At 43.7% G+C, this 15,693-nt stretch overlaps 1 protein-coding gene across 1 annotated transcript in view; it reads right to left on the bottom strand.

Annotated features, from left to right (window-relative positions):
* The window catches only part of TAF3 (TATA-box binding protein associated factor 3), a 199,710-nt gene extending 190,475 nt beyond the window's left edge, over nt 1-9,235 (bottom strand). Inside the window, exons 1-2 of the mRNA XM_008155374.3 lie at nt 8,857-9,235; nt 3,484-3,726 (exon numbers count right to left, since the gene is read on the bottom strand). Of these exons, the coding sequence (XP_008153596.2) occupies nt 3,484-3,726; nt 8,857-9,022 (409 nt within the window). The 5' untranslated portion in view covers nt 9,023-9,235. The remainder of the gene's footprint in view (nt 1-3,483; nt 3,727-8,856) is intronic.
* Nucleotides 9,236-15,693: the final 6,458 nt, after the last annotated feature.

The raw sequence follows: 15,693 nt of genomic DNA, 5'->3' as shown, positions 1-15,693 counted from the left end.
GGCTGCACCCCCCTGCCTGGCGGGGCTTGACAGGGGACCTCAGGCTGTGCTCCCCACCCAGTGGGGCTTGACGGGGGACCTCAAGGTGCACCCCTAGTGCTGGTTGGGTGAACTCAGGCCACGCCCCCCCACCCAGCAGGGCCTGACGGGGGACCTGAGGCTGCACCCTGCTACTGGTGGGGCTTGATGGAGGACCTGAGGCTGTGCCCCCCTCCAGAGCTGGGCTGGGGGACCTGAGGCCACACACCCCCGCCTGGCAGGGCTTGATGGGGGACCTCAGGCCATGCCCCCCTCCTAGCGGGGCTTGACAGAGAATCTCAGGCCATGTACCCCACCTGGTGAGGCTTGACGGGGGACCTCAAGGCATGCCCCCCGCCCCGGTCTGGGCTGGGGGAACTCAGGCCACGCCCCCTGTCCTGGTGCCAGGCCAGGGGACCTGAGGCTACGTCCCCTGCCTGGAGGGGCTTGACAAGGGTGGGACTGGCCAGGTCTGGATCTAGCCCAATGGGGGCAGGGGTCGGCTGGGTCTGGGCCTCACATGATTTTGAGGTTCATGTGGGTGGGCGGGGACTTGACTCTGGGTCCTGTGGTGAGCCCCAGACTCTGACAGGAGGAAAGTTTTCATCTTTTTACTCATTTTCTTTCATCTCTGACGCTTCTATTATAGAGAAAGGGCAAATAGCAATATTAAATTATTTCCTCTAATTAATCCCCTTTTAATGTGCGCGAATTTTGTGCACCGGGCCACTAGTTTATAAAATAACTCTCTAAATAAATAAATTACGGTTATGTATGAACCAAACATAAGCCTATACACAAATCAAGGATTTAGATTAAATGTCCATCTGAGTCCAAATTATTAAAGAGGCCAGAAAAAAATCAGCTTAACTATTAAATAGAAGGTATAATACAAGACAGAAAGATATGCAAATTATAAAATAGTTAGATTTAGAAAGCTCCAAAAGGCAAAGAGAAAATGGGCTGAAAAAAAATTTTTTTAAACAAATTTCTTTTCTCTCTCTCTCTTTTTTCTTAATTTCAGAGAGGAAGGAGGAGGGGAAGAGAGAGAGAAATATCAATGATGAGAATCATTGATTAGCTGCCTCCTGTATGCCCACTACTGGGGATTGAGCCCACAACCCAGGCAAGTGCCCTGATGGGAATCCAACCATAACCTCCTGGTTCATAGGTTGGCTGAACATGGCTGGGCTGAGCTGAAATTTTTTAAATGAAGATAGTAGCTCTGGCACAATCACATGCCATTTGATAACGTGCATAAGTGTGGTCATTACATTTTTACCACTGTCTACTTCACTGATAGAAAACTCATAATCAACTATCATTCTGAGAACTACTGATGTGCCAGTTATTCACATATTAGTGTCTTTCTCCTATATACAATGCCTTAAGTTTCCTTAGCACAAATCCAAATTTTGTGTATTTCTAAATGCCTCCCACCTAAAAATTTCAGAGCCACACAAAGACTATTTTCAAAGCACAGGAGGACATATCATGAATTAATATTTAGTATGACCCTTATAAAATGCCTAGGAAGCTTAATAAATTACATTTAATGACAACAGCAAAGAAGGAATTCCAGGCCTACTTGACATTCATGACTTGTCCATAAGGGAAAATGTCAGTTCTTTTCAATCAGGCCTCTGACCAAGAAACCTTCCTTTGATAACGTTGATATTGAAATGCATTTGTTATGTTTTTAAAGTAAGTATATTGCCCTAGCTGGATTGGCTCAGTGAACAGAGTGTTGGCCTGGTTGTGACCAGATTGTGAGCTTGATCCCTCAATAGGGGGCATTGTAGGAGGCAGCTGATCAGTGATTCTCTCTCATCATTGATGTTTCTATCTCTCGCTCCCTCTACCTTCCTCTCTGAAATCAGTAAAAAAATATTTTTAAAAAGATTTTTAAAAAATGAAGTAAATATATGCTGAGAGAAGTCCTAACAAACATAAGTCTCCAAGATAAAAAACAATGACATTAGGGAATAATGGTTTTGAAAGAATGACTTTACATAGGGGATTATAAACAGTAAGATTTCCTCAAGGGCAATAAAGGCTGCAAATATTAATAAACTCAAAGGTGGGAAAGAATAAGAATTTTAGGCAGTTACAAAGAAGCTGGGTGAGGGGAATATGTAGTTAATATGCCTGATTAGCTATTATTTTATAATAAAAAATTATATACAACCAAACATGTCTACATATCATTAAAAAATGGATGTAAATCTGTAAAATATTAATAAATGTCCCAGGAACATACAACTCACATTACTAAAAAGCGGGAGAAGAGCTACCCCAATTTTTCTGCTTCAAAGGCTTTCTATTTACTTAAATATCCCATCTATATATATAAAAGCCTAAGCAACCAGATGACCAGATAGCCGGCTGGTAGCTATGATGCGCACTGACCATCAGGGGGCAGACACTCAATGCAGGAGCTGTACCCTGGTGGTCAGTGCGCTCCCATAGCCAACCTCCCATGGTCTTTCCCCCAGGCTGGCCAGCCCCCATCGGCCTTGGGGCTGGCTGGCCAACCTCCCGCAGTTCCTCCTCCCGGCCAGCTGGCCCCCATTGGCCCTGATTGCTGGCCAGGCCAAGGGGACCCCACCCGTGCAAGAATTCGTGTACCAGGCCTCTAGTTCTCAAATAAGGCTTTTTTGTGGTCATGTTCTGTTCTCCCTTCATAAAATTTACAAAGGAATTAAGTGCCTCATCAGACTTAACCTTGATTATACCACATGTCTACCTGGTGATGCCAGCTGCAAGTTTGTTAACTTAAACGTTAGGATAATTTGTAAATAATCCTATATAATAAAAGCCTAATATTCAAATTGTCCCCTCAGGCAGTCGTTTGACTGCTCACTATGACGTGTGCTGACCACCAGGGGGCGGTGCAGAACATGGTGGGAGTTGGCGACGCAGCACTGGCAGCGGGCACTCAGGTGCTGGGCACCTGCAAGGAGCCCACCCCGCACCCTCACGGCCTCTGGGTGAGCCAGGCCGCAGCCGCCGGGACCACAGCAGCCGGTCGGGCTCCCTGTGGGTTTGCGCAGGAGCCGGTCTGCAAGGCTGGCTGGAAGAGAGTGCGTTGCCTGCCTGGCTTCCGTGTGGTGCCGCTGGGCAGCCCAGTGAGGCATCCGGCCGCACTCACTGCATCTTCGTGTAGGGACTCGGGAGCTGTGACTCAGGCGGAGCGGGGCACGCGGAGGCCCGGGGACCCAGGTGCTACCCAGGGCCCAGAAGTCAGCTGGGACCTGCCCTTCCACACCAGAAGCTCGCGCTTCAATCCCCGGCCAGGCCTAGGGACCACACCCGTGCACCAGGCCTCTAGTATTAAAATATTTTTATTGCATTTCTAGAATTTATAAATTAGTATGGCATTCTACATAACTCAGTTAGGAAAACTAAGAAGATTAAAAACCCATTAAAATATATATATGAGTAAGAAACAAAAACATCACAAACCTTCTTGAGAAGACACAATGGGTGGCATGTAATCAGGAATGTATTCTTTTCTTTCCTCTGCATCTTTACTTCCAGGTTGAGGAAATTGGAGTACATTGTTCTTACTAACAGGAAATGAAGGAATTTGATGTGGGAAAGTAACAGGTTCAATATTGTGAATATAGTCTTCTAGTTCATTAAGACTAACCCCCATAAGTTGGAAAGCTTCACCAACATCATCCAAAATTGGGTCTGTTCGGCCATCTGAAACAAAGTCAAAAGCAAAGCAAATTATTTTAAGAAAATCCCATGAATATTTAAAACATATTAAGAAAAAAATATTAGCTAAATATGTATCAGAATCAAGTATGTTACATATTCAAGACCTAGCTGTCAGAAAGAATTGAATAAATTTTAACGTATTATTTAAATATTAGAGAGTTGCCTGACTGGTGTGGCTCAGTGGTTGAGTGTCAACCTATGAACCAGGAGGTCATGGTTCAATTCCCCGTCAGGGAACATGCCCAGGTTTCGGGCTCGATCCCCAGTGGGGGGCATGCAGGAGGTAGCCAATCGATGATTCTCTCACATCATTGATTATTTCTCTCTCTCTCTTCCTTTCCCTTCCACTCTCTGAAATCAATAAAAACATATTAAAATATATATTAGAAAGTTGATTCTCTTTTAAAATAATATCTTTATTGATTTTTTTAGAGTAAGGGAAGAAGGGAGAGGGAGAAAGATACATCGATGTGAGAGTGGAACATCAACCAGCTACTTCCTGCATGCCCCTGACTGAGGATTGAGCCTGCAACCTGGGCATGGGCCCCAACTGGGAATTGAACCAGCAACCCTTCGGTACACAGGATGATGCCCAAGCTACTGAGCCACACTGGCCAGGGCTAGAAAGCCGATTTTTAAAATCAATTTTAAATATGATCTGACAACCAACCATAATACCACAGACAATTCATACTAACAATCAGCTGGTATTGAACAAAGTTTAGGGAACAGTGGCTGACACAAATTAAATGCCCAATAAATATTATTATTTTTTATTAGATAACTAGAATGCTGTGCTGACTTAAGTAATGACCATTACATTTTCTCTATTATTCAATGATGCATCTCTTAGGGATGCATCTTAGTCATCCCTACGACAATGATTAGCACATAGTTGGCACCCAATAAGTACCTGTGGAAAAAGCTGTGGGACATTCACACTATGGAGTACTATGCAGCTATGAAAAGAGGGATCTCTCACCCTTTGGGACAGCATGAATGGATCTGGAAAATATTATGCTAAGTGAAATAAGCCAAACTGAGAAAGACAAATATCACATGATCTCACTTATTTGTGGAATCTAATGAGCAAAATGAATTAACCAACAAAATAAAACCCTAAGCATGGAGACATGGAACAGACTGACATACCTCGATGTGGAGTTGGGGGGACAAGAAGAGATAAACCAAAGAACTTGGGGGAAAAAGAGGGGGAAATGGGAGATATCTATAATACTATCAACAATAAAAAATATATTAAAAAATAAATACTTGTTGAATGAATTATACTGCTGAATCAAATTTTTTTTAATTTATTTTAGAGAAGGGGGGGGAAGGGAGGGAGAGAGATATTGATTTGTTGCTCTACTTATTCATGCATTCATTGCTTGCTGAATCATTTTAAATCCAAGGAAATTTAGAGAAAGAACTTAGATCATAAAGGTAATTTACATATAAAAAATTTTTAATGTAATTAAAAGACACCATGTTTAAGAGATACAGATAAAAAGAATACAAATTAGGTATAGTGAGATACTCTTTAGAAAAATAAGTTTCTCCTATGCCTACGCTTAGCAGAACTTAAGGTCTCTCTACATCTTTCAAAGCTTCTATGAAAATTTCAATTTCTGAGTTCCAATACCCTAAGAATTTTGTTTTCTCACTGAAATCACCTATGATTACTTCAAACATCTAAGTCCGAAATTAAATCATGCTATAAAATGAAAAAGAATAATTTAAAGTTTGTAAAAATTAGATATATGCTTGCCCACAAACATGAGGAAAGCTCTGGAAGGATATCCAACTGTTAACAGTTTAAGGGGGTGAAATTCTCCTTGGGCCCTGGATTTCAGAATTTTTTCTGTCTATTCCTAAAATCACTATCTCAGTATAGTTTCAAGTTCTCCCAACTTGAGTCTTTCTTGCACTTGACTGACAGCACAATATTCTTAAAATATCACTTTCATCGCACTGTTCCCCTCCTTAGGAGTATGCAGTGATTTCTACCACACTTTAATTTCTCTGTCTTTTAAGTTCCTCCCTAACCTGATTTCACTCTGTTTAACATTTTCCTCTAAAATGTTTCAACTGGCTAAATATGTCAAGCAGGCCACCTCACTAGTACTTTTATCATGTTTAATTCCACTTGGGTATCTTAGTTTATGCTTTTCTCTAACCTGGCATGCTCTCCTCCTAGACAACCATACTTCATAGTTCAACTCAAATGTCATCTTTTCTGTGAAGTAATCCTGCCCCAGAATCCATAGCCCACAACCACCTCTCCTTTACTTTATTCCTTTTGTATTTACTGCCTACATTATGCAAATATTATAGTATTACTGCCCTAGCTGGTGTTGCTCAGCGGTTAGAGTGTTGGCCCACGCACCAGAGGGAGAAGGGTTCAATTCCCAGTCAAGGACATGTACCTGGGTTTCAGGTTTGTTCCCCATCCCTAGGTGGGGTGAATGCAGGAGGCAACTAGTAGATGTGCGTGTGTGTGTGTCTCTCTCTCTCCCCTTCCTTCTCTCCGAGAAGCAAAGGAAAAAAATATCCTCAGGTAAGGATTAACAAACAAAAATTATAGTACTAGTGCTAAGAGTCATTCTGAAATATTTAGCATCTGATTTCAGTTCATACATATTTTATACATAATACAACATATACAGCCCATGTATGCTTTGACAAATCATTGCCTTAGGGAAATCTAAAAATGCATTATTTGTTGAATTTATAGTAACTTCTGATGCTTGCTTTAACTTGAGAGCATTTTTTAAAAAAGGAATAAATACCATCAGTTTGTTGTTGTTGACATTTTGACAGCCACGTCCAAACCTATGGGCAGGGATTGTGCCTAAGTAATTTAATGTCTCCAAAGCCTAGCATAGTGCTTAGTTCATAAATGGTGCTCAATAAGTGTTTGTCAAAAAGACAAAAAAGATTTAAAGGCATCGAATATAAGATTGTATAGTAGTAATTTGAGGTTACAGAATTCAAGGTTAAAGTAAGTATAGTAAAGAAAAAAGAATCTTAAAAAAAGTCTGTAACGAATAAGTATACCAAAAATTGGCATTTTTAAAAGTCACCAAACCACAATGGAGACTAATGAATCTGATAATTGCATTCCCACTGAAAGCAAGAAAATCAACTACAGAAACTGAGCAACTAGGAAAGGGGTTCACATTAATTCATAACAAAAATCACTTAATGACTCTGGAATACCTGGTTACTTGGAGTGCCAGCACATATTCTGTTTCAGTTGTATAAGGCAGCAAAGGTAACTATGTAATCAGGGGATATTCTGATAACCTAAAGGTATAGTACATCTGTCCTTATTTAGGGAAATTGGTAGCAAAAATATAATCTGGACTATGCATAACCATAACAATATTCTCAAGGATCATGAAATGGTGGGAGGGAAGAAGGGGAGGAAAAGAAGCAAAAGCCAAGAAGTGTGCTGGTGGTGTACTTTCAAGATAGCCATGAATAAGAGCTATGAGCAGTTTCAAATTTAGATTAGAAGTATCAGTGAAATCAAACATTCAAAAATATACACACTTTTAAAACTCAAAAGTTACATAGCTATTATGGTAGTGGGTTATCAGTTCATTCATTTATTCAACAAATAGTTCCTGGGGGCCTAGCATGCTAGGTTACAGAATACAAACATTATAAATTTGCTTACTGGAGAGGAGATAGGACAAGGTGAGGGTTAAACACACATGATTACAAACCAAGGTGTTAAATAACATAACAGAAATATGCACAGACTTATGAGAGAAGATAACATGAGTTTCCTAAAGCAAATGTGATAAGTGAATCTCAAAATATAAGTAGTACTACTGGTGGACCAGGGGGTGAAGAACACTCTAGGAAACAGCATGCACATAGGAATGGATAGATTAAAATGTTTCAGAAAAGGCAGGTAAGACAGCTCAGCATTGATTGCAAATAGGATGGCAGGATAGCAGAAGGTAAGAAAAATGCCCGCGAAAGGAACTGTGTATTGTTTAAGAGTTTATGTTTTCAGCCTGTAAACAACTAAAATACTTTTAAGAATGACACGACCAGATTTGTGTTATGGATAAATATTTTGGCAGCACTATGGAAGCTGCAATGGAACTTGGGACTAAGAAGTAAAGTGTATCCCTGGGTCTCAATTTTTCAGTCTAGGAGTCACTTGAACAAAACAAAATTTCCTATGAAACACTTCACCCAGTTCTCCAGTTTACTGCCTTAAAAGTAAGGATCTGAAATTTAAATAAGGGGTAGTTCCCTCTCCAAACAAAACCATCACGTCAAGGAGATGATGTGCAGCTTCTATGAAATATCCCAAAATATTAGGTACCTCCCAGCTGAAGACACTTTCAGGCATTCACTTACAAGCCAAAAGTACTGTGTCTCAAATTACCTGGGGAACCTTGGAAATTGTCTATAATCCCCCACCACACTTTGATAACCACTGACAAAAAAAAAAAAAGATGAAGGAGGAAATCAATGGGTGCGTGTTCATGTCGGTGGAAGTTCATCTCAGCGAAACGGACAACGCTGGCCTCGGGAAAGAGTAAGTCGAGATGCTGCCTATGAAATGAGCAGACACGGAAAGGAGAGGCAGTGTCCCTAACGGAGCTGAGCTGTCAACCAGTACGTGTGGGGAGCTGAAGAATGGCCAGCCTCGCACGAAGCGGCCGGCAGACGGAGCGCCTGTGACAACTAGTTGTAGTTTGCAGGCAAGGCAGGGCAAGAACCAAAGTAAAAGGGGCGGTAAGACATTCTGGAGGTGGTTTCTGCACGCAGCCAAACAGGAGACCGTGAGCAAGACCCACGCGCGTTTCAGATCAGAGGCGAGCGAGAGGGTGTGGAGCTGGGAGCCGACACAGGGCTCCCGGCCGGAGGCGGGAAGTTAGCGGACAAGGAAGAGGCACCAGAAGGATGACTAGAGTTTCCAGGGGCAGTGGAAGTGGAGGGGCGTCAGGGACCAAGAAGATCCCCGAACTCGGGGTAGGGGGTGAAGGACACGAGCCCCTCGGAGATGCTGGGATAGCGATGGGGAGACGGGAGGTGTCACCGGTGACTGTCCAGAGGCAGCCCTCCCGCACCCAGCCCGGTACTCACAGAGCTCAGAGTACCGGTGGCAGCCCCGTCCCAACTGCTGCAGGTAGCGCTGCAGTACGTCCGTGAGGAGGTGGCAGGCGCTGAGTTGCACGGAGTCCCAGCCCAGCGCCTGGCAGATCTGCGCCACCGAGACCCTCAACAACGACCTGGAGTAACTCTCGCACATCCCGCTCCGTGGACTCCACCGCAGCACTTGCTGCCACTTCTCTCCACCGCCACCGCCTAACCTTAGCAGAGCCCCCGATTCATCCTCTAGGGCCCCTGCGGCGGGGAAATCGTTCCCCCCGACCCCTGGCGACCACCTCAAAACCTCAGCAGCACGGAGCGCGCCAGCCTGAGAGCCGCCATTTTGGACTCGCTCCGCCTCCCGCTGGAAGGTGGCCGGGGCTAGGCAGCACTAGCCGAATGCTGAGCGCACCGATGAGGAAGCTCCGCCCCGTTGGAGCAGAGCGATGCTATCGGTATCGACTCTCGAGACTGGGAAGCTGTGGGGAACGTCGTTGCCGAGCGCAGGTGGAAGATGCAGCCGAAGAGGCAGGTGCTTGGGCCTTCCGGGTGCGGGGTGGGTGCTCACTTGGACAGGAAGGGAGAGGGGACCGTCAGTGGTTTAGGGGCAAAAATCAGGAATGAAGTGAAAATGCGAGTGTTAGAGAGAAGTGGGAAACCGAGTGGTTCGGTGTCAAGGGGCGGGATTTGGGGCGTGGGGACCTAAGTGCTCCCCCAAACGCGGATCTCATCCGTCATGCCTCTGCTCAAAGAAAACAAAGAAAACAAAGAAAACAAAACCTGAGCTTTTTACCATTGTATAGATTAAATCATGCCCAAGCTGTTTAGCATGCCATCCCGAGCCCTTAACAAGTAGGGTGGGGACTAGGGTGAGACGAGTTAGGCACTGGACTTAGTGCAAAATTTATGGGGCATCAGAAATCTAATCAAGGTCAATAACAAGTACCTTAAATCCATGGAGCTGGCAGAGGGTATGGGGAACTTTTGCCTACACCAGAGCCTTCTCCCAGCCTCAGCCGAGTGTTACCAGATCTTTCCAATTTGCCAGACATTGGGATTTTGTGATAAGTGCCTCGATTTTTAAATATTGGGAATACATTTTTAAAGTTTTAATTTGCAAGCAAACTAATCCCATGGTTAAGACAGGTTGTAATGGCTCATTTACCCTGTTTCTTAAATATGCAGAGTAAATGTGTGTGTGTGTGTGTGTGTGTGTGTGTGTGTGTTCCCTACAAGCTCCTTCCTTTCCCCTTATTCTTTCCTCTGTATTCTCAGTTTTTCTATTCTCATACCTATCACAGTGCATTAAGTATTTGAGTTTATATGCCTCTCCCAATAAATTGTGAATATCCGAGTGGCTTTACATTACCCCTACAGGGACTATTTCAAGACCTTCAACATTTCATATATATGAAATGTTCTTTTTTTTTTTTTAAGTCTTAAAAACTCAATAGCCCTAGCCGGTTTTGCTCAGTGGATAGAACGTCAGCCTGCGGACTGAAGGGTCCCCGGTTTGATTCCAGTCAAGGGCACATGCCCGGGTTTCAGGCTCAATCCCCAGTAAGGGGTATGCAAGAGGCAGCCAATCAATGATTCGCTCTCATCATTGATGTTTCTATCTCTCTCTCCCTCTCCTTTCCTCTCTGAAATCAATAAAAATATGTTTTAAAAAACACATAATATAACTGAAAATATGGTACTTCAACTAAATGACCATCTGTAGAGAAGGAGCAAGGTGCTAGGTGGCAGGGGCCTATAACATTTTTTTTTCATTGACCTTTCTGACCCCAAGATTACCAGGGACCTTTTGGATACTAAATGTATGGGTGGGCCATTTTAGTCCTCGCCTTACTTGACCATTTTGTAATTATTTGATAATGTTGAACACTATCTTAATTTTGAAACTCTGGTACCTTGAATTTCAGAATACACCCCTCTCTTGCTGTTCAGTCTATTCTTCTGGAGCTTCCTTTTATAGCTCTACATTGGACTCCTCTTCATTTGCATGTGTGTGCTTTAACCCCTTAACATTATATTTTGGGAAATTTCAAACCTACAGAAAAACTATAAATAGGTATACACTTGGCCTACATTCATCAGTTGTTAACATTTTGCCATGTACTGTGTTGCATACACATACGAATACCTTCTTCCAGAACAATTTGAAAATACTTGCACACTTCATGGCATTTAACCCAGAAATAGTTCTTCCCCAAACAAGGACATTCCCCTACATGATGATATGTCACAGGTTCAGTTCCCCAGAAAGCCAGTTCTGAGATGAAATTCAAACGGCAGGAGGTTTACTAAGGAGTGCTTCTGGTACCACCGCCTGATCAAGGGAAAGAGCTTGCAAAGCACTTTCGTTTTCTTTGTTGTTTTTGTTTTTCCTTTTCTTTCGGTACACATTCAAGGAGGACTTCAGCCAGTCCCATAGGAGCTGAAGCTGGATGGCCCTTCAGTAGTTCCCGGAGATGAAACTAGGCAGCTGACCTTTATATTCCTGTGTTGGTAAAAAATATAACGTAAGCCCTCATTGTGTGAAGGCTTTCCTGGAAAGGGTGTGTAATCATTGGCAAAGGTGCTTTCTGCAGCAGAGGCAATGCCAAGGAAGGCGGGAGTCCTTCAGTCCTGAGGGGATCTAAGCCGAGCATTACAATATTCCCTACTATCTTAGTCTGTTTGGGCTGCCATGACAGAATATAGTCAAAACTCATTTCTCTAATGTCTGCCTTCTCAAACAATTCGGTTCTCTACCAAGTTGTTCACAGGAAAAATGTCTCCAGTTTTCGACCTGACAGCCCTTTCAAGCTGATACTGCAGCTCTTAGGCAACAAACAAAAGAGAGAATGCTTTTGTTGCTAGTGACAATTAGCACAATTTTAAAACATAAAGAGGCCATCCAGAGTGCTAATGTTGCTAAGGGTGTGAAAGTGCTCACAAAACAATAACCACAGGCAATTGAATGGGTAGAAAACGGTTGTTGATTGGCTAAAAAGATTAGCATTTAGCTGGTGAGGGCATTTCAGAGGCAGTGATATATGAAAAAATTTTTTTTAAAATTAACTTCATTGTTGAAAGTATTATAGATGTTCCCCTTCCCCCCCCCCAGTGACCCCTCTAGCCCACCCCAGGCCTTCACTACCTTATTGTCTGTGTCCCTGGGTTATGCATATATGCATATAAGTTCTTTGGTTAATCATTTCTCACTGACCCACCCACCCAGCCCCTGAAAAATTCACTTAAGGCTAGGAGGGGGTGGTTTGATGAATTTAAGAAAAGAATTATTTATTTATAGAGTAAACAGTACATTAGACATATACTGTGTATATGAGAAAGGTGAAAAAAGGGAATCATTTGGGGGTCCAGAATGGATTCATTCAACTTAACATTATTTCTAGTGGCAATAAAGACTTGGTTTTCAAACAAATTGCTTCTCGAACAGCCTTCCGGAATGAATTAGGTTCAAGAACTGAGGTTCCACTGTACATAAACTGGGTAATGAAAGATGAAACAGAGGGCTGGAGACCATGGGATACCAGGACACAGGCTTTATTGGCGATCACCCTGCCGGCCGCCTTCCAGAGGAGGAAAGGGAGAGAGAGAGAGAGAGTGCCGGGGTGAGAGTGCCTTTTAAGGGGAGGAAAAGAGGGGACAGGGCTTAGGGCACTCAGCACATGCTGATTGGTGGTTTCATGTAAGGTACATGGTTAGGGGCCTAGGGAATTAGGAATCGGGGGCTTAGGGTATATGGCAGGTGCTGATTGGTGGTTCAATGTACAGTCCATATAAGGTGTTCAGGAATGTCCGGCTGCAGGTGGAGTTTACGTCATACTCTGTCCATCAGTTGGGGGAAGGGAGGATCTATCAGGTAACTTATCAACAGATTTATTTCTCACAGTTCTGGAGCTGAAAGTCTGCAATCAACTTCTGTTCTCATATATTCACAAGGTGGTAGGGGCCTGGGAGCTCTGTGGGATCTGGTTTATAAGAGCATTAATGCCATTAAAGAGGGCTCCACCCTCATGATCTAATCACCTCCTAACAGCTCCACCTTAATCCCATCATGCTCAGAGTAAAGATTCCAACATGCATTTTGGCAGTACACAAATATTCAAACCATGGCAATTATAGTCCACTTCTTGTACCCTTAAATTCACTTCTTGGTATAAATTTGAGGAACAGCTCCTCCTGGATTTGGGAGGTGGGGGCGGGGGGAGGAGAAAGGGACTCTTTTCCTAGAGAAAAATCAGAGAGGAGGGACAAGACAAATTACAGCCCTTATTGCCACTGCAAGGCCTCCATTGATCCTCACTGTCTTCCTCCTCCACTGTTCTATATTTCTCTCACCTTCAACTAGCACCACTATTAGTCCTCAGTGGCTTACCTAGTGGCACCACCCAGACCCTTTCTGCAGGAGGTCTGAGCCCCTGGTTTTTATGCCCTTTTCAGACTGTGGCTGCTAAACCTGTCTGTAAGACCATAACATTAGGCAAGAGGCACCCAACCAGACCACTTGGGTACCAAACATTTCTCCTTGCCTTGTGTAATAGCAATGATCAGGGTGTGTAACAGCAATGATCAGGGTCGATTACTCCTGCCAACACTGACTCCTCTCTGCATGCTGTCTCCTGGCCAAAGTGCCCAGATGACATTTCAGTGGGACTCTTTCTGCCTACGCTGGTGAAAACATCCCCCCTTTTGGAAATCAAAACTGTCAACCTGGGGAAGCCAGAGTTGCAGAGACCAGAACAGTTTCCCAGCAGGGAAACTCTGGCTTCTACCTAACCCAGCAGCACAGACAAGTAAGTCATGGACTTAGTGTATGTGGCATACTGGGGGACTTTGCCTATGAGCTAGTGCTTTAGTTGTTCCTTTAAAGGGTGTTCCCCTGCACTGTCAGGCTGACAGCTCTACTGGTCTGTTCTGACCAAATTTCCACGATCATGTGCCCACTCCCAACCTCCTTCGTTGTAAAATGGCTCCCTTGCTGACACAGCGATACAGGACACCTGTACATCAAACATCATGAGCAGGAAAGGCAAATCTATATCCATAAATCCTGAACATGTGCCTATTCCTGTCAAAACAAATGGCTGCTCCTTCTGGGATGAGCATTGTGGTCAACTTGCTAAGTAGTTGGTTGGTCTCCTTAAAGTGTATTTAGTTTGCTAGGGTGCTATAACAAAATGGCACCGACTTGGGGGCTTAAACAACATTTATTTTCACACAGTTGTGGAGGCTGGAAGTTCAAGATCGGTGTCAGCACAATGGCTTTCCTTAGTCCTCCTCTCTCCTTGGTTTGAAGCCATTTTTATTTCTGAAACTTTGTGATGTTCTTCTCTGAAAGCTTTTAGGTCTCTCTACCTGAATTGCTCTGAAAGGTCACATGATGATCTTGAATGAGCATCCTTGGACAAGTCTTTGTAGTATGAGTACCTCTGTAGACTAGACTATTAGAAGTGGAAATGACTCAAACTCTATATATTTTGAAATTTAATAGGCACTGCCAAATCACTCAAAAAGATGGTAAACTTGCACTAACAGTGTATGAGATTGATTCTTCCTACTGTGTCTTTTTAAAAAAGTATTTACCATTTAAACCATTAATTTTTTTTGTTTGTTTTTATTGATTTCAGAGAGAGAGGAATAGAAACATCAATTACAAGAATGATCAGCTGCCTCCTGCATGCCCCACTATTGGGGGTCAAGCCTGCAACCCGAGCATGTGCCCTGATGGGAGTTGAACCCTTGGTTCATAGGTAGATGCTCAAACCCACCAGCCAGGCAACTTTGTCTGTCTTTAATCTTTAATAATATAATGGATAAAAAGGACAATTGACTACTAATTCACTGCCCATTTTTAAAACTGACTTATCTTTTTTTCATTGAAATAGAATTTCTTAGTATATTAGTGACATACACTCCTTTAAATCATCACCCGAGGATATGTTTGATTTTAGAGAGAGGGAGAGAAACATTTATCGGTTGCTTCCCAGATGTACCCCAACTGGGGATCGAACCCAAAACCTAAGTATGTGCCCTGACTGGGAATGGAACCCACAACCTTTTGGTGTACAGAAACACTCCAACCAAATGAACATACCAGCCAGGGCAGTGACAAACACTTCTGTCATTTGTTTTGCAATTTAAATTAGGGAAGTTTGTCTTACTGCTGTTGGATAAGAATGCACTATCATTTTTTCTACTCTTTTTCATAAAAAAAAAAAATTATACACACACACTAGAGGCCCGGTACACGAAATTCGTGCACTCGGAGGGGGGGGTCCCTCAGCTCAGCCTGCGCCCTCTTGCAGTCTGGGAGCCCTTGGGGGATGTCTGCCTGCTGGCTTAGGCCTGCTCCCTGTGGGGATTGGGCCTAAGCCAGCAGTCGGACATCCTCTTGCAGTCCAGGACCCCTCGCTCCTTACCGCTCAGCTCACTGCTCCTCAGCGCTGCCTTGGAGGCGGGAGAGGTTCCCACCACTGCCACTGCGCTTGCCAGCCGTGAGCCTGGCTTCTGGCTGAGCCGCACTCCCATGGTGGGAGCACACTGACCACCAGGGGGCAGCTCCTGCATTGAACATTTGCCCCCTGGTGGTCAGTGTGCATCAGAAGTGACTGGTCATTCTTCCATAATGGTTGCTTAGGTTTTTATTATATAAATACTTTCTTTTATTGATTTCTGAGAGGGAGAGAGAGCGAAACATCAATACACCAATGATGATAGAGAATCATTGATCAGTGGCCTCTTGCACACCCCACACCGGGAATCTAGCCCACAACCTGGGCTCATGCCCTGAACAGGAATTGAACCCTAACTCCTGGTTCA

Source organism: Eptesicus fuscus, chromosome 2 (assembly GCF_027574615.1).
Source record: "Eptesicus fuscus isolate TK198812 chromosome 2, DD_ASM_mEF_20220401, whole genome shotgun sequence".
In the NCBI taxonomy this organism is placed as follows: domain Eukaryota; kingdom Metazoa; phylum Chordata; class Mammalia; order Chiroptera; family Vespertilionidae; genus Eptesicus; species Eptesicus fuscus.
Note: the sequence above shows the minus strand (reverse complement) of the source record. Positions and strands in the feature narration are given on the sequence as shown.